The sequence below is a fragment of the Mobula hypostoma genome, chromosome 6 (genome assembly GCF_963921235.1).
Source record: "Mobula hypostoma chromosome 6, sMobHyp1.1, whole genome shotgun sequence".
In the NCBI taxonomy this organism is placed as follows: Eukaryota; Metazoa; Chordata; class Chondrichthyes; order Myliobatiformes; family Myliobatidae; genus Mobula; species Mobula hypostoma.
Genome location: NC_086102.1, coordinates 184,918,389 through 184,937,946, shown reverse-complemented (window position 1 = coordinate 184,937,946; position 19,558 = coordinate 184,918,389). Strand labels below are relative to the sequence as shown.

Sequence of the window (19,558 nt, the reverse complement as noted above, 5' to 3'; positions counted from 1 at the left end):
GTTTTAATCCAAGGTTCTTTCAGAAGTCAGGAAAGAGGGACAAAACTTGTTACTTCAAGATCAGTTTATTAAGCATTAATAGAACAAAGAAAAATTGAAACAAACAGTGATGGGGTCTACTAAGTGAAGAGAGACAAAAGAACTAAGATAGTGATGCCTTGTAGTCAGCTATATTTATACCCATATAGAATGAGAAAATTCCATTTAAATTTGGAGATAAGAGTTAAGCAATAAGAAAGAACTTATCCAAATTATGCAGCACCAAGAGAATCTTCCAGAGTCATAACTGTTCTATACAAATATGACCACTAAGGGATCAGTAAGGAATAGCTATATGTACAATCTGTGACCATTAGGAGGCATTTTAAACTGTTATGTGCATACAAGAACGACTTAAAATACAAGCAGATTTGCTAAGCTGCAAAGAAGATAACAATTAAACAGTCAAATCTAAGAATTGAAAAGCCATACCCATCACCTACCATACATTAAATTGAATTGAATTGACTTAATTTCTTACATCCTTCACATACATGAGTAAAAATCTTTGTTAGATCTCCGTCTGAATATGCAATGTACAATAGCATTGCAGTAAGATGTACAACAGAACAGTCAATATAGCATAGAAGTACAATTGTGTCAGCATGAATTAATCAGTCTAATGGCCTGGTGGAAGAAGCTTCACCAGAGCCTGTTGGTCCTGGCTTTAATGCTGCGGTACTGTTTCCTGGATGGTAGCAACTGGGACAGTTGTGGCTGGGGTTACTCAGGTCCCCAGTGATAGTTCGGGCCCTTTTTATGCACCTGTCTCTGTAAATGTGCTGAAGAGTGATAAAGTATGACTCTGACTATCTACAGATGCGCTGGGCTGTCCGCACCACTCTCTGCAGAGTCCTGCGATTGAGGGAAGTACACTTCCCATACCAGGCAGTGATGCAGCGACTCAGGAGAGTGCCCTCAATTAATTGAAAATCAGGCTGTTAACTCTTCAGAGAAGTGACTTATGGTTTGGGAGTGGGATGTTGATTTTCTATTTTTTTCAAAAAATTATTACCATAACTTTTGTGCTTTGGCTAATTGATGGACTTATTGTGAATAAATACTAATTAAGTCTGTGGTGGCCAGTGTGCTCATGTTTGCTGTTGTGTGCTGGGGCAGCAGGCTGAGGGTAGCAGACACCAACAGAATCAACAAACTTATTCGTAAGGCCAGTGATGTTGTGGAGATGGAACTGGACTCTCTGACGGTGGCATTTGAAAAGAGGATGCCGTCAAAGTTGCATGCCATCTTGGACACTGTCTCCCATCCACTACATAACGTACTGATTGGGCAGAGGAGTACATTCAGCCAGAGACTCATTCCACCGAGATGCAGCACAGAGCGCCATAGAAAGTCATTCCTGCCTGTGGCCATCAAACTTTACAACTCCTCCCTTGGAGGGTCAGACACCCTGAGCCGATAGGCTGGTCCTGGACTTATTTCCTGGCATAATTTACATATTACTATTTAACTATTTATGGTTTTATTACTATTTATTATGGTGCAACTGTAACGAAAACCAATTTTCCCCGGGATCAATAAAGTATGACTATGACTATGACTATATGTGGAGTAATTTTTTGTAAATTATCTTATTTTAAATGAAGGGCATCTTCATTCAAGGTCAGTAATGAGGGATTTCACACAAGCTATCTATTTCTACACATACTAGAAAAAATATTTTCAGAAAATTGTTTAAAATATACTTAACCTTCAAAAATTGTGCATTTACTAACACTGTTTTCAGGAGCTTTAGCTCTGGCCCCTAATTAATATTTTTGCTGTTGTAAACCATAAACTGCAATCTATTAGTCACCATTCAATGATATGTTACAGACAATATCAACAACATCCTTTTGTCCATTTTGACTCCACCATCTGTTTGCATCCACTCTCAATGTCAAGTCAACGTGCATCCAGTCTCATTGTAAATTGTCACTAAATTGCAGAGCTCCAATCTCTTGCTTCAAGAGTGTGGAACAATTTAAGACTCTTTGGATATGTAGGGGTTAACCTAATACTGTAGCTTGTGAATGCTGTTAAAATTCAGCTAAAGTCCTTGCTCTTAGAATTCAGCTGAAAATCCTTGATAATGTCTAAAGAAAAATGTTATGGCGCCGCATTCACGTAATGCTGTTTGTTGAAATTTAGGCCAAGTTCAAAGTCACGTTGTTTGTTACATTTTAGGCCTAAGTTCACAGTCAAGCAATGTTATTGTTAAGTGCTTTTAGTTACGTACGCTGTGTCTATATAATGAAGCGTGTCTGAACACTAACCAGAGCTTTTGAGCACCGCTTTTAGGAAAAGAGGATCTCCGTTATATAACGTATAAATGAAGTCCTTCAGTCTGAAACAATTCTCTGAGTCGGCCTGATTTGTCTGTCTGCTGCTCCTGAGATTTTTCCGCAACAGAATGGTGACGAGGATGGGATTGCTGTAGGGTACGCTTGAGCAAAAACAAGACAGCGGCTCTTACACAATTCTAGGAAAAGAACCCTAGGCGGAAAAGGAGAAGCAAGACAGAAAGGTGCCTTCCAAGTTGGGAAGGGAAATCAGTCTCCTAGCCGAAAGGGGGAGACTGGTGGTCTGTCTCCTGGCTGAAAGGGGGATGGCAGGGGGTGCTTGTGGGAGTAACAAGGTAGCTACCGATTAATTCCGTGACTGAACTGAGAGACCTGTGGAAAGACTGAAGAAACACACCAGTGAGCGCTCATTGTGCACATAGTGTGTATAAAGGAACTGAAATTAAAATCCTAACCAGGAAAAATGGGAAGTGCCAGCAGCTGATCGGCTAGCGCTGATCCTGCTAATAAACCGGAGTTCTGGAGGAATGACGAAGGCTTTGAACACTCAAGTGCAGGTAGGAAAAAGACCGCCAAAAAGAATAAAAAGATAAAACGGCACCACCAGCAAATAGGAGACCCTTGGTCCCGCCTGGATCCCCGGCAGATATGGTAATCAGAGAGACCGGAGCTAATCGTTATGCGGTTACATTCAGTAGTGAGTGGTCACATGGGGATTGGCTGTATAGGGGAAGTTTAATTTGAGACTAATCCAGCACTGGGAGGACACCACCCGAAATGGGGACGGCGACCCAAAATGGGATGCTGATTACATGTTAAGATGTTTTAAACGATGGAAGGAGGTGGCTAAAAGACACCAACCTCCAAAGAAAAAGGAGATTAAGCAGCCTGAAACAGAGAAGGCTGGGGCTGCAACGAAACCTGCCACGGGACTTTATCCCCAACTCCCCGTACCGGCGAGTGCCCCATTGGCTCCCAGTAGTGAAATAGACGATTTAATAATGACAACGACTGCCTTGGGACGACCCGCACCCACTCCTTACAACCCCCCATGCCAGAAATTCAGGCACCTGACACCCCCAGGGGAGCAGACATCACTGTAACGAGAGAAGGGTCTCAGGAAAGTAGAATTGAAGCCGAGGGAGCTGAAGGAAGTGTTACTACTAGAGATGACTTAAAAAAGCGCCCCAAAAGGAGAAAAAAAGAGGCAGGAAAAGAGAAAAAGAGAATGGAGGATAAGCTTTTAACAGACACCTTCATTGTATCTAAAACAGCCCCGCTTCCCCTGCAGACCCTTTGTAAATTAGGGGCAACACTGCACTGTAAAGCTGAGCTTCCTCAAATTAGGGTCCCTCAAATGCTAAAATTAATGAATGGGCGAGAAAAGGACAGTTCAGAACCCATACTACACTGTTGGCAGCTGGATAGTAATCTCTATGCTTGGCAAGTTCAGAGACTGTATGGCACATTCATAAGACGAGCCAACCTCTACACGCACAATCTGCAATACTTGATTAATAGCAGCCGAGAAAAGAAGCAGCTCCATTGCACGGTCTATTACACTTTACAAACTGACCCGCACTATGATCAGGCTGTACACCCTTATTTAAACGGTAAAGCTGAAGGCAACACCATAAGTGTATTTTGGCCCCGAGGGATTAGAGCTCCTGGTAGATTTAGTGGAAGATCAGAAAAAAAAGATTCCGACTAGGGGACTCCTCAATGCCTCATTTGACAGTGGCCATAAAACTACCACCGAAGCCTAGAGATATCGGGACGATGGTAAAACGATTGGCGAAAGAAACCAAGGCTGTTTATACTATAACTCTGCCGGTACTGGGACAGGAAGCCCGAATAGAACTCTTTAACGAAAAGGAGGGGAGAATTATGTTAAAGTCCGAGAGCTGGGAAACAACCTTTGAAAAGTAACAGCCACCACCAGAAGACCCTCTACTTCCCCCTAGAGCCTGAGCGCGAGTACCAGGGAACCTATGGGCCCAACATAGCAATCATGTAGGAATGGCCCAAGCAGCTCCGGAGCATAAAGTTACTCTAAAAAGAACGTGCCACTGCCCTGTATTAAACTGTACTGTATCACTACTGAAGCTGAAGAAGGTGTCGCTCTAGTAATTGACACATCGCAGCAAGGAGTGCTGGTGAAGACACAAAGCATGTATAACACCCCTATATTACCTATCCCAAAAACTGGCCGGAGAAATTAATGGCGTACTGTGTAGGACCTAAGAGCCATTAATAAGATAGTCATCCCTATCACTCCGCTGGCGCCGGACACCAACATTATGCTTACTTCTATACCTGCTAGTACCTTTACTGTAATCGATCGGTGCTCAGCATTTTTCTCCATACCTTTGCATGAGGATAGCCAGTGTTTATTTGCCTTTACTTAAAGAATGAGCAATATACGAGGACACGTCTGCCCCAGGGATATACCGAAAACCCCGCAGTTTATGCTGCAGCAGTTAAAAATGATTTGGCTGAATGCCAGCTGTCCGAATATTCCACGCTGATTCAGTATGCAGACAACATCCTGATAGCTTCTGCTACAGGCCACAATGTCTGACCGATTCTTTAACACTCCTTGAACTTTTGGCGAGAAGAGAGCACAGGGTGCCTGTGGAGAAAATGCAGTTTTGCCAAGAGACTGTCCAGTACCTTGGATTCCAGCTCAGTAAAGGTTGGCGAAGTTTGAGAAGGGATCGAATAAAAGCAATAAAGAAGGTCCCAGTCCCCAAAACAAAAAAATGACATTCTTTCTTTCCTGGGCATGGCAGGGCACTGTTGACAGCGGATTCCCGAATACCGGGAGAGGGATGCAGTAATGCGTTCTGCTACATTGAAAACGGAGCCCCTCATCGGAGAGTGGACACCTGAAAGGGAGAAAGCCTTCCATGACCTAAATGTAATGGTAGAAAAAATCTATTCCTGTTGTATTGGATCACCCGTGTACTGTGATAGTACCCCATGCCGTAATGCTACTGTTGAATTCAGCTGCTACTCAGCATTTTACCACGGCCAGAAGGACAGGTTATGAAGTGATTCTTCTCTCTCGATCCGACTGTACGTACAAAAGATCTCCGGCTATTAATCTAGCTACTTTTGTTCCATTACCATCTGCACAGCAGGATGGGGATGACCATGACTGTCTGCTCGCAGTGGAAGCCACTACTACTCCCCCACCAGGTCTGAGAAGCGAACCTATTGATAACCCTGATTTAATCATTTTCACAGATGGTTCTTTGCACCGCCCAAGAGATGATCTGTTGCTGGCAGGGTATGCTATAGTAACTCCCCACAAGACAGTAGCAGCTTATGCCTTGACAATAGGAGGGAGGCAGTCGGCAGAACTCTATGCCGTTACCCGAGCTTGCTTCAATTTTGGCCTAAGGAAAAGCTGCCAATGTTTATTCTGACTCACGTTATGCGTTTGGGGTAGCACATGACTATGGGCGATTGTGGAAAAATGGAGGATTTATCACCTCGTCGGGGAAAGCGATTAAACACGCCTCCTTCGTACTGAACCTTTTAGAAGCTATACAGTTGCCACAGACTTTAGTAATAATTAATTGCGAGGCACACACCTCAGCCGACAATGAGGTCTCCAAGGAAATCGGTTTGAAGACATGGTAGCAAAACAGGTGGCCCTTCAGCGACAACCTGTGCTACAGACCCCTCGGGCTGAATCGGGAGGGAAGGAGCTCCCTGTGTGTATGGACGTCCAGCAGTTCCAGGAAACCCAAAATCTTGCCTCACAGCAAGAGAAATGTGCCTGGAGCAAATCTGCATGTTACCAGAATACCGGGCTATGGCGTCAACCAGACGGCCGAGTAGTGTGCCCGCATAGTTTATTTTTGCCCCTGCTCGCCTGGCACATGGCCAGGCTCACATGGGCAAAGGAGGGATGCAGCATGGCATCACTCAACAATGGTACGCCCCAGGGATAACAGTAACTATCGAGAAGGTAGCACAAACTTGTTTAGTTTGCCAGCAAAACAATGGAGGAAAGCCGCCTGCTAGATTTGATCACCTGCCCCAACCGGGAAATTATACCTAGGTTTGGAATTCCCCTAGGGATAAATAGCGACAGGGGAACCCATTTTACAACTAAAGTAGTGCAGGGACTGAAGGAAACCTTGGGGTTCCAGTAGAAATTGCATATCCCCTACCAGCCTGAGTCCTTAGGTGTGGTGGAAAGAGCAAACGGGGAAATAAAAGCGGCTTTGACAAATGTTTGTCAGCAAAATGGTCTCAGACGGCCAGAGGCAATGCCCCTAGTAACGTACACTCTGCAAAAATCAGAAGAATAGAAATAAAGGACTTACCCCTCATGAAATTTTGATGGGGCAGTCTATGACAACAGGAACTAAGCCCCATGATCCCAGAAAAGGTAGTGCTAATATGGAATGATGAGAAGATACTGAAATATGCACAAGCAATGTGTCAGAAGGCAGGGAGATTGTATGAGAGGGTCAGGCAAGCCCAGGCACCTTTAACTGAAGGTAACATGCATCTGTTCAGCCGGCAGATAGAATATATGTGAGATCAGTGAATAAAGATTCTTTCTCTCCCAGGTGAAAAGGCCCCTACCCAATGCTACTAACAACCCGGACCACGGTAAAGGTTGAAGGAAAAGGAGAATGGATCCAGGCTACTAGCTGCAAACTGCACCAGGAGTTAGAAGACAAGAAGGTATGAAGCTGACAAGCCAGATGCTTTTATGGGGGGTGATACTGGGGAGAGTTAGTATGGCCTTATCCAAAAATACCTTTTTGCTTTTATGTCACACTTATGCCAGTCAACAAAGTGAAGAGTTGGACGCTTGTTGGGTGTGTGTAAAGATACCTCAGCACACCGCCCAGGGAATGTCCCTGGAATGGGTCCCCCTGAACGGAAGAGAAATGCTCTCTGTGAGACTTATGAACCAATTTAACACATCATATTCCAACTTTAGAACAAGAGATTGGCAGAAGATGATAAAGGACTGTGATGTCAGTGAAGAGGATTCTGGATGTACCTGTTTCAAAGGATGGTACCTCCATACCTCAACGGAGGGGAAAAGAATGTCCTCCTTTGAGTTAGTAATTACACAGAAAACTGTAAATGGAATTTGTTATGGTAATACAGCGGGGGAAATGGGACGTTTTGGGTAATAGCTCTTGTACTGAACAGAGGCGGTATGTGGGGAAAGAGCTTATCCTTGGTTTCCAGGGCTGCCAGGCAAAAATGGGAATGTGTCCCCAGGAAATTGGATGGGTTGCTGTTATTTGGCCTATATAGTGCCCTCCATGCATCCTATAAAAGATATATCGCAACACCCTTATTTAAGGCAAAGTAAGCGAGGGATAACGGAAAGTGAAAGGTTTTGGATGGTAGCATTTCCCTCATATGGTGTGACCCAAAATTCGTGAGAAAGTATTAATATGGCAGCCGCTCTAGAGAAGTTGGCCAATGACACTGCTGATGTGCTAACTGACATGCAGACACAAGTGAAAGACCTAACAACGGAGGCGGTTGGCCCTTAGAATGGTGGCCTTGCAAAATAGAATGGCCCTGGACCTACTCTTAGCTGAAAAAGGAGGAACATGCGCCATGGTAGGGCAGGAATGTTGTACTGTACTTATATTCCCGATGCCTTAGAAAACATAACTGACTTTAGTCAACACATAAGAGGAAAAATTGAGGAGAGTAGAAAGATAAGGAAGCAGCTTAAGAATTTTGGTTCAGCAACGAAATGGTGGAAAATAATAGAGGGATGGTTTTCTGGCTGGGGAAGCTGGATTACCCATGGCATAATTATAGTGGTAATGGTATGTGTTTTAGGGTGCTGTTTATGTGGAGCATTATGATTGTGTTGTTACCAGTTAATGAAAAGAGCCTTACTCAGACCTGAAAATGTCCCTGTGATACCCCAGATGCAGAGAGAAATACGCAGTAGGCGAAACTGGTGGGGAGAGAAGGTACCTCCTGGCAAAGAAAGACCAGAGGGATATGAACCCCACTGTGAGGAAGAGGAGGAAATACCTCATGAGGAGTATTGATCTGAAAGGATCAAAAAGGAGGGAATTGTGGAAGAATTTAAGACTCTTTGGATATGTAGGGGTTAACCTAATAGCTTGTGAATGCTCTTAAAATTCAGCTAAAGTCCTTGCTCTTAGAATTTATCTGAAAGCCCTTTAGTTGACGAATCTCATAGAATTTTTTGAGGATGTAACTAGTAGAGTGGATAGGGGAGAACCAGTGGATGTGGTATATTTGGATTTTCAAAAGGCTTTTGACAAGATCCCACACAGGAGATTAGTGTGCAAACTTAAAGCACACAGTATTGGGGGTATGGTATTGATGTGGATAGAGAATTGGTTGGCAGACAGGAAGCAAAGAGTGACCTTTTCAGAATGACAGGCAGTAACTAGTGGAGTACTGCAAGACTCAGTGCTGGGACCTCAGTTGTTTACAATATATATTAATGACTTAGACGAGGGAATTAAATGCAGCATCTCCAAGTTGCAGATGACACAAAGCTGGGTGGCAATGTTAGCTGTGAGGAGGATGCTAAGAGGATGCAGGGTGACTTGGATAGGTTAGGTGAGTGGGCAAATTCATGGTAATGCAATTTAATGTGGATAAATGTGAGGTTATCCACTTCGGTGGCAAGAACAGGAAAACAGATTATTATCTGAATGGTGGCTGATTAGGAAAAGGGGAGGTGCAACGAGACCTGGGTGTCATTGTACACCAGTCATTGAAAGTGGGCATGTAGGTACAGCAGGCGGTGAAAAAGGCGAATGGTGTGCTGGCATTCAAAGCAAGAGGATTCGAGTACAGGAGCAGGGAGGTACTACTACAGTTGTACAAGGCCTTGGTGAGACCACACCTGGAGTATTGTGTGCAGTTTTGGTCCCCTAATCTGAGGAAAGACATTCTTGCCATAGAGGGAGTACAAAGAAGGTTCACCAGATTGATCCCTGGAATGGCAGGACTTTCATATGACGAAGACTGGAATGACTAGGCTTGTACTCTCTGGAATTTAGAAGATTGAGGGGGAATCTGTTTAAAATGTATAAAATTCTAATGGGATTGGACAGGCTAGATGCAGGAAGATTGTTCCCGATGTTGGGGAAGTCCAGAACGAGTGGTCACAGTTTGAGGATAAAGGGGAAGCCTTTTAGGACCGAGATGAGGAAAAACTTCTTCACACAGGGAGTGGTGAATCTGTGGAATTCTCTGCCACAGGAAACAGTTGAGGCCAGTTCATTGGCTATATTTAAGAGGGAGTTAGATAAGGCCCTTGTGGCTAAAGGGATCAGGGGGTATGGAGGGAAGGCTGGTACAGGGTTCTGAGTTGGATGATCAGCCATGATCATACTGAATGGTGGTGCAGGCTCGAAGGGCCGAATGGCCTACTCCTGCACCTATTTTCTATGTTTATGTTTCTATAATGTCTAAGGAAAAATGTTATGGCGCCGCATTCACGTAATGCTGTTTGTTGAAATTTAGGCCAAGTTCAAAGTCACGTTGTTTGTTACATTTTAGGCCTAAGTTCAGAGTCAAGCAATGTTATTGTTAAGTGCTTTTAGTTACGTACGCTGTGTCTATATAATGAAGTGTGTCTGAACGCTAACCAGAGTTTCTGAATACTGCTTTTAGGAAAAGAGGATCTCCGTTATATAACATATAAATAAAGTCCTTTAGTCTGAAACAATTCTCTGAGTCGGCCTGATTTGTCAGTCTGCTGATCCTGAGATTTTTCCGCAACAAAGAGGAATGCATTTCTTTGTTTAACTTCTTCCTTGCTGCAATCTGCAAGGAGGCATGGGATCCAAGGGGACATTGCTTTGTGGATCCAGAATTGGTTTCCCACAGAAGGCAAAGAGTGGTTGTAGACGGGTCATCTTCTGCATGGAGGTCAGTCGCCAGTGGAGTGCCTCAGGGATCTGTTCTGGGACCCCTCCTCTTCATGATTTTATAAATGATCTGGATGAAGAAGTGGAGGGATGGGTTAGTAAATTTGCTGATGACACAACAGTTGTGGGTGTTGTGAATAGTGTGGAGGGCTGTCAGAGGATACAGCGGGACATCGATATGAAGCAAAACTGGGCTGAGAAATGGCGGATGGAGCTCAACCCAGATAAATGTGAGGTGGTTCATTTTGGGAAATCAAATATGATGGCAGAATATACAGTAGCATTAATGGTAAGACTCTTGGCAGTGTGGAGGATCAGAGGGATCTTGGGATCCAAGTCCATAGGACACTCAAAGCTGCTGTACAGGTTAAATGTTTGGTTAAGGAGACATACGGTGTATTGGCTTTTATCAACTGAGTTCAAGAGCCGAGAGGTAATGTTACAGCTATATAGGACCCTGATCAGGCCCCATTTGGAGTACTGTGCTCAGTTCTGATCACCTCACTACAGGAAGGATGTGGAAACTATAGAAAAGGTGCAGAGGAGATTTACAAGGATGTTGCCTGGATTGGGGAACATGCCTTATGAGAATAGGTTGAGTGAACTTGGCCTTTTCTCCTTGGAGCGACATAAGATGAGAGCTGACCTGATAGAGGTGTATAAGACGATGAGAGGCATTGATCATGTGGATAGTCAGAGGCTTTTTCCCAGGACTGCAATGGCTAGCACGAGAGGAGACAATTTTAAGGTGCTTGGAAGTAGGCACAGAGGAGATGTCAGGGGTAAGTTTTTTTACGCAGAGAGTGTTGAGTGTGTGGAATGGGCTGCCGGCGACAGTGGTGGAGGCGGATACAATAGAGTCTCTTAAGAGACTCCTGGACAGGTACATGGAGCTTAGAAAAACAGAGGGCTATGGGCAACCCTAGGTAATTTCCAAAGTAAATACATGTTTGGCACAGCATTGTGGGTCGAAGGGCCTGTACTGTGCTGTAGGTTTTCTATGTTTCTATGTTTGTAATCTCATAAATTCCCTCGCTTCAGAACTCACTATAAATGTTATAGGATGGATAAACAACACTATAATTCTCAATTAGGTCATTACTGTCGGGCCTGTCTGGGTTGAATCTGGGTCTCCATCATGGCAATCCAGAACTCTACCATGGTACCCAAGGGGCTGCATGAGAAATGAAGCCAGGTGCAGATATCACACAGCAGGCCAGAATGAATATTCAGACAGGTACTTTACTAGATATTTTACCTTTCCAGCATAAATACACAATAAATTCAATAACCCAACTCAGAAGGCCAGGCAGTGATTCAACAGGGAAACATGAGGGGAAACTTCTTTACTCAGAGGTCTGTGAGAGTGTGGAATGAGTTGCCAGTACAAGTGGTGCATGCAAACTCGATTTCAATGTTTATGAGAAGTTTGGGTAGGTTCATGATAGTCAGGGTATGGAGAGCTATGGTCCGGGTGCAGGTCAATGGGAGTAGGCAATTTAAATGGTTCAGCACAGACTAGATTGGCCAAAGAGCGTGTTTTTATGCTGTACTTTTCTATGACTGTATAACAAAAACATGAGTCAAAATGGAGCAGGCGAGCAATTGAACAAAAAACAGCAGACAGAATCCAAAGTTCTAAATAAAACATATCCAAAATACAAAACTAGCAACACAAGGGCAAAAAACACTCAAACGTATACAGCACTGGATTATAAGACAGGCATGTTATCAAGCGTTAACTCAAAGAATTGAGCAAAGGACAGCACCATTCACACAGATTAAATGTTCAGAAATACTAGGCACAGGTGTGGTCAATTACCATACAAGTAACACAGCAAGACTCAAAGGTTTAGAAACCAAATGGCCACTGGGGCTTCTAGTGAGCTTCTGGAAGGCTTTAATTACCGCACAAGTAACATAGCAAAGCTCAAATGTTGAGAAACCAGAAGCTCACTGAAGGCTTCTAGTAGCCAACAATGTGATGGATCCCAAAGTTCTGATAATGACCAGAACAGGAACTCAATAAATCTTGGAAATGTCAGACTCCTTCAGGAACCCATCTCAATCTCATTGAAATTCATAACGCATCTCCGTTGACAATTTTGTCAACCCAGTGCTATTACTAGAACATAGCCTCTCTGATACATACTCCCCTAACTTTACAGCACATGGAATTCAATATGTAAAGCCACTTTCACTGTCGAGATATGAACAGTAAAATCAGAGGAAAGATCAATAGAAAGAGAGAATTCAGTGGTGTCATCTAAAAAGGTTAACTTTTCATTGAATCACAAACATGCAAGACTTTAAATTACAATAGGAAGCCATTTGGTTAATCAGACAATGTCTACTGAAGAAGAAATATTACAACTAACCCTTCTTCCCAACTGTTGGTTTATCGTGTAATGACATAAAGTGCTGCTTTAGATTTTTACTAAATGTGTTGGAGGTTTCTTGACTTTTCAGGTGATAGTCCAGTTCCCCACTATTGTGGATGAAATTATTTCCTCAATACCCTTCTAAACCTTCTCCTAATAGATTAAATCCACGCCTGGATGCACGTTGACTTGACATCGAGAGTGGATGCAAACAGATGGGTGGAGTCAAACTGGACAAAAGGATGTTGTTGATATTGTCTGTTACATGTCACTGAATGGTGACCAATAGATTGTACTTTACGGATTACAACTGCAAAAATATTAATCAGGGGCCAGAGCTACAGCTCCAAATTATTAATCTTCTTAGAAGCATCTTCTACTATCCTCAATTCCCAGTAATCTATCAGCATGCCCACGTAAAGAGATGGCCTTAAGCCACTGTTTCCCTCCTTGTTACTCTAAGCATCTTAAGGTACACATGATCTATGGATGATATTTCACATTCATCATTTATAAGTGTTATTGTTATGCTCCTCTTTTGATAAAGTCAATACCAATCATTAACATAGGACAATGTCCTTGCCTTCTGCTTTCTCAAACAGAGCACCAGTTTATGCTCCAATAGAATTACTTTATCTTTTGTTTTCTTGTCCTTTGTGAACTGATCACAAATACAGTTCCTTGTAAGAAATATTCAGCCCTCAACTTTTGTTCACAACAATGAGTATTACAACCAGGGATTTTGATCAATTTAACTGAGAATTTTAATTTGTAAATTACAAGCTCCTTTTTTTCCCCACAATACAGCCCAAAAAATAAGGAAAATTGTCAAGCATGAAAAGCCAAAAGTTCAAAAACTGAAATGTCAGGAGTTCAAAAGTATTCATTCCCCTTTGCTCAGTATTTAGTTGAACCATCTGTCACAGCTATTACAGCCAGTAGTCTTTTTGGATCAGTCTCTATCAGCCTTGCACAACATCAGACCACTCCTCCTCACAAAATTGCTCAAGCCATGCCAGGTTAGTTGGGGGGTAGTGATGGACACCGATTTTGAGGTCTTGCCAGAAATATTGGATCAGGTTAAGGTCAGGACTCCGACTGGACCATTCAAGGACATCAATTTTCCACACTTGAAGCAACTCCCTGGTTGCTCGGTCAGTGCGCTTTGGGTCGTTGTCCTGCTAAAATGCAAATTTCCTCCCCAGTTTAAGCTTTCTGGCAGAGGCTAGCAGGTTTTTATCTAGGATCTCTCTGTATTTAGCAGCGTTCATCTTTCCGTCAATCCTAACCAGATTTCCGGTCCCTGCTGCTGAAAAGCACCCTATAGCATGATGCTATCACCACCATACTTTACAGTAGGGATGTGTTACCTGGCTGATGTGCAGTATTAGATTTATGCCAACATGTACCACTTAATGTTGAGGCCAAAAAATTCCACTTTAATCTCATCTGACCATAAGACCTTCTTCCACATCTTTACAGTATATTTAAAGTGACACTTTGCAAAGTCTTGACATGCAAGTATATGCTTTTTCTTTTAGCCAGGGCTTCTTCCTTGCCCCTCTTCCATAAATACGCTTTTTGTGCAAGGCCTTAGGGATGGTGAAGCCATGAACATCATCTCCATTTGCAGCCAGTGACTTCTGCAGCTCACTCAGAGTGACTGTTGGCGTCACAGTGGCCTCTCTTACAAGTGCCATTCTTCTCTGTTGACTAAGTTCAGAGGGGAGGCCTGCCCTAACCAATTGCAAAAGGGATGAATACATTTTTCAGCTTGACAATTTTGGATTTTAATTTTTGGTAAGTTGTTGACAGGTATTGGAATTTCTTTGACTTGACATGGTGCACAATATTTTGTAGATTAGCTCAAAAGAATTCTATTTCAATACATTTTAAAGTTAGAAATTAAAACCATAAAATGTGAAACTATTTGTGGGGGGGGCTGAATACTTTTTTCAAGGCACTGCATTTTTTCAGCTTTAATTGACAATAATGTTTTCATATGCTCTCTTTTCTCTGCTAATTTGCTTTCTATTATCAGGTTCTATATTTGTATTGGTCTTTGCAGTACCAAGGTCTGATCAACTGACATAAATTTCCTTTTTTGAAATTATTCCTGTGTTGAATGCTCCTCAATAGCCAGTGGTTGTTAGGAAAGGGTGGCTACATTTTGAAGTCTCCACCTATTTTTTGTGAGAACATACTTGCTTTGGACTCTCCACTGTCTCTGCAGGGCAGGGTGGAGATACGTCTCTATCACAGGAGGTATAAAGTGCTCCTTCCCTCCACTTGCCTGCAGGTCAGCCTTGGACAAGGTGAAGCACCTGCTTAGCTTCCTCCCCACCACTGATCGGGGTTACATGAAGCCATGGGAGCAGCTGGTGCATATCACATATCCTGGTTATGCGACCACTGATATCAGGCAGACAATCTCTGAAGAGTCTGGGGTCACCCATCTTGTAAAGTCACTGCCCAGAAGAAGACAATGGCAAGCCACTTCTGTAGAAAAATTTGCCAAGAACAATCATGGTCAGGGAAAGAGAATGATTGCCCACATCATATGGCATGGCACATTACGAACAAGCAAACTGTCTCTGCATGCATCTAATTTGCTTGAAACTGACTTAACTTCAAACAACTTTTCTAAATAGAACTATTTAGAAATTATAAAGTAATTTTATTCCAAAATAAGTTTACCTTTTCTGTTTTTCCAACCAAATTCTTTGAATCCAAAGTAAAGGATTCTTCTGAAGGGATTTTGATGTTAAGTTTAATTTCTTCATTTTTGTATGGAACACTTGTATTTGCAGCAATTGTTTTTAACACTAGGTAGAAGAGAAAATCCATTATCATACTGCTATTAGTATTAATTTAGGAATTCCAACAATATCTCATACTTTTACAAAAAGTAGACTATCTCTTTAGGTCTGGATTATGACATATATCAATTATATCCTCCTTACCAATTTGAAAACATTTTGATCAGTAGTAAAAGCCAAATTTATTATGTGGATATTTCATTCTGTTACAGGTGGGTTGAATTTTTAAAACGAGTAATGGAACAGGGAAAATTCATTTAGCCTATCCAATCACTTCCACATTTACAAATTAAGGGTATAAATCTATTGCAACTCTCAAAAAACCCCAAAACTAACAAATTTCTCTGGAGAGTTATGAGAACACAAATTCTAGAGTTTGGAGCAAAAAAAAACTGTTGGAAGAACTCAACAGGTCCAGAAGTAACTGTGAATTAAAAGTGATGGTTGAAATTTAGGATTGAAACCCTGCAGTACAAAAGATAGAAAGCCAGTGCATGGAAATGAGAAGGGTGGGTGGTGAGACAGAGGTTGGTAGGTGACGGTAGAACCTGATAAGGGAGGGATGACAGGATGATGAAGCTAGGTTGGGGGTGTTGTGTCTGTGCAAAACTACATATCAATTAAATAAAAGCACGCACACGGGAGATGGCTTTAACTGGTCTGTTCACATTGCAGCGAAAGAGAGAGAGGAGAGAAAAAAAACAATACACATGTGTCGCCAACAGCGCATGTGCTGACAATAGATCAACACATAATGCTGGGGGGGGGGGGGCGGTCATTGCTCCAAAAGAAATAGATCCATACATTACACTTCCTCCCCCATTAAATTAATGCAATATAAAACTGTATATGTTCAAAAGTCAATTTCCCTTTTATAAACCCATATTCCAAATAAACATACTTTCACAATAACAGTCCGTAACTAGCTTCACAGTTCTAAGGGTTTAGTCTTTTGGGTGGCACTTGTTTCTTTCAGGATACTGTCTCTGGACCTGTGGAGTGGCATCAGGTTTGATAGGTGTTTTGAGTAAGACAATGTTCTTGGTTTACAGTGTCACATTGCTGTCAATGACATCATCACTGAGAGGTAAGTCGGATGACTGTAATGAGTCCATCTCGTTAGATGCGGTCGACTCAGGTGTGTTCTTCAGTTGAGCATCCAGTATCTGGTCCACATGATGTCTCCATGTCTGATCTCCAACATCCACTGTGAATATCAGTGGTCCAATTCTTGTAGCTATCCTACCAGGAGTCCACTTGTCTTCTCAGTAATCACGTGCAAGGGTTCCCTGTCCAATCTCAATGCTCCTTGCTGGTTTATTTGGCAACTGGTTGAACTGTTTATTCTGTACTTCCCTCCGTAGATCTGGTTTCAGGAGGTCTACGTGAGATCTCAGATTCCTGCTCATGAACAGCATTACAGGTGTTTGATTTGTTGTCGCATGAACGGAGTTCTGATGCACAAAAAGAAAGTTGTCCATCTTGTGCTGTAGGGAAATGTCCTCCTTGTCAGTCACTTTAATGGACTTCCTGTAGGTTTGGATAACCCTTTCAGCTGACCCATTTGTGAGGAGCTGACTTGAAATGTCTGATGCCATTTTTCTTCATGAACGGTCGGAATACTTCTGACTTGTATTGTAGTTTGTTGCCTCTTACAATTTGTTTTAGTAAGTCATTTCTGGCAAAGATAGTCCTCAGAGCACAAACAGTCTTTTCTGATGTGGTTGGCTTCTTTGGTATAACCTCTGGCCACTTTGACTGAGCATCCACAGCAATCAGAAACATGAAGTCCATGAATGGCCCAGCAAAGCCAATATGTACTCTTTGATATGGTGCCAAAGGCCACTCCCATGGGTGTAATGGTGCTTGTGGGGGCTGCAGTTTGAACCTTTTGGCATCTGGAACAGCTTTTGGCCCAGTCTTCAATCTGTTTGTCTATTCCCTTCTCAAACACCTTCTGATTTGATCAAGCTGCTCTGATGGACTCTGCTTAGTGCTACCAGTTAGGCTGCAGTTGCCTGTTGATGCCACACCTTTGATTGCATACCAGTCTAGTTGGCTTTTTCTCAACCATTCACGTCTGAAAAATGATGGCCCTCCAGTTTTCGATACATAAAGCTGTACCTGCTGTTTTTGGCCTCCATACATCACATTTACCTTCAGTTGCCTTTGGGAGACACTTTTTTGCCTGTGTAGGTCCTTAGCATCACTGAAGTCTTCTCTAATAGTATCTTAGGAAGCAGTCTGTTGTAGTCAGCCTTTGAAATTATAGACAAAACTGACCCTGTGTCCAGTTCCATTTTCAGTTTTACACCAGACACATCTATTGTGATCTGCTTCAGTAATACTATGCAATTCTAGGCATGACTGCTCACCTTTGTCAGCCTCTGTGTTGTCTGTTTCACATTCGGTCACTTTATGCATTTGTTTCGTTTTGGGTGTGAAACTTCACAGTGTGGTTTTTTGCTTTGGTTGTGCTTCTGTCTGACTCGCACACTCTCTCTATGTGACCTTGTCTGTGACACTTTCTGCACACTTGTTCCTTGAACCAACAGTTATTTGCATCATGGAAGGACTTGCAACATCGAATACATTTTTGGGTTTTTGCACCATTCAGAGACATTTTGTGCATTTGACATTCTAACTTGCTTTTCTGTAGCTCTGCTGCATCCTTTGCTGCAGCCTCCAACAACACTGCAATGGACAATGCACATTCCTAGGTTAGGTCTCTTTTGGATGCTTTGCCTATGCATGCCACATTAAAACCTGTCCTACTAAAATAAGCTGTTGATATGCACATTTTAATAAATACAACTAACAGATGACATTGTGGAAATCAAGATGACAAGATTAATATTCACCGCCTGCTGTTGTCTTCGTCAGGAGAACGAGAACCTGCCGGAAGCCAAGACTCCGCAGTTCGCATTTGGTGTGTAACTGGTGGGCCAGGTTGTGGAAGTGATTGTCCAGAATCCGTTCCACGTCTCTAACGTGAACATTTTCCTCCCAGCTCACAATTAGAAACGATCTGCCGTCTGGAAATGAAACTGCCATCTTCTTGGATGTTTGCACACGGGATTCCTGCAGCCGTCTTCTCGAAAGGAAAAGTGGAGCTTCGATCAACACCTTGTAAAAACCAACGCGAGATCTTCTATGCTGGAAATCCGATAGCTTGAATCTTCACACGAATTAAGAAGATTTTTAACACAAGGATGATGACTCTGGCGCCCCCTTTCTCTGTCACTTCGCAGTATGCGTTTTCTTATTCTGACCGATCGTGAACGTTTTAATATAACGTACATAAACAGCTCTCGTTCCTTTTGACAGTTGACTGATGCTGCAGGTCCGAATCTATTCTCGGTAACTGTCAGCAGCAGGCGATTATTGCGTAATGGAGAGCGAGTGACCAACTCCTCCTCAAGGACCTGGTTTGGCACGCATTTTGTCTGCGGAGAAAATATAATCAAGAACAGGATTTTTTTTCCCTCAAAGTGGCAAGTTTTTCAATTACGGCACAAGCCAACAAATGAGCAACGAGCTGGAAATCAGTTTTTCCACCCAGTGGCTCTTTCTCCAGTATGGAGAAAGATTAGATTATTTCACTGGCTGACAATATTGTTTCTCTAAGAACACGTGCCACCAGATTTACATCATCACAGAGTTAGTTTAAATTTATTTACTTTTTCTCTGTTGTTGGCAAACTAGCTCTATGACTATGATTCTATGAGGAGAGGGCAACAAAACAAAAAATAGACCATAAGATATAGAAGAATTAGGCCATTTGTTCCATCCAGTCTCCTCCACCATTTCATCATGGCTAATCCATTTCGCTCTCAGCCCCAATCTCCTGCCTTCTCCCCGTATCCTGTCGTGCCCTGACTAATCAAGAATCTATCAACCTCTGTCTTAAGTATAACCATGTTTATACTTCATGTTTCCTGTTAAATTGTGGTTATTAATTTTCCCATTAGAACTTGTAGTGGCATGTGCCCAGGGCAGGAAAAAAATAACATCAGAAGGGAAGTAGTGTGCCCAGTACCAACTTCTTATCAGGAAGACATTCACTGGGTATCTTGTTCAATGCCAGACAATTTGCA

The 19,558-nt window shown here is 42.6% G+C and overlaps 1 protein-coding gene across 1 annotated transcript in view; it reads right to left on the bottom strand.

Annotated features, from left to right (window-relative positions):
* The window catches only part of parp9 (poly(ADP-ribose) polymerase family member 9), a 64,338-nt gene extending 45,352 nt beyond the window's left edge, over positions 1-18,986 (bottom strand). The window contains exons 1-2 of the mRNA XM_063052450.1: positions 18,323-18,986; positions 15,340-15,467 (exon numbers count right to left, since the gene is read on the bottom strand). Of these exons, the coding sequence (XP_062908520.1) occupies positions 15,340-15,467; positions 18,323-18,515 (321 nt within the window). The 5' untranslated portion in view covers positions 18,516-18,986. The remainder of the gene's footprint in view (positions 1-15,339; positions 15,468-18,322) is intronic.
* Positions 18,987-19,558: the final 572 nt, after the last annotated feature.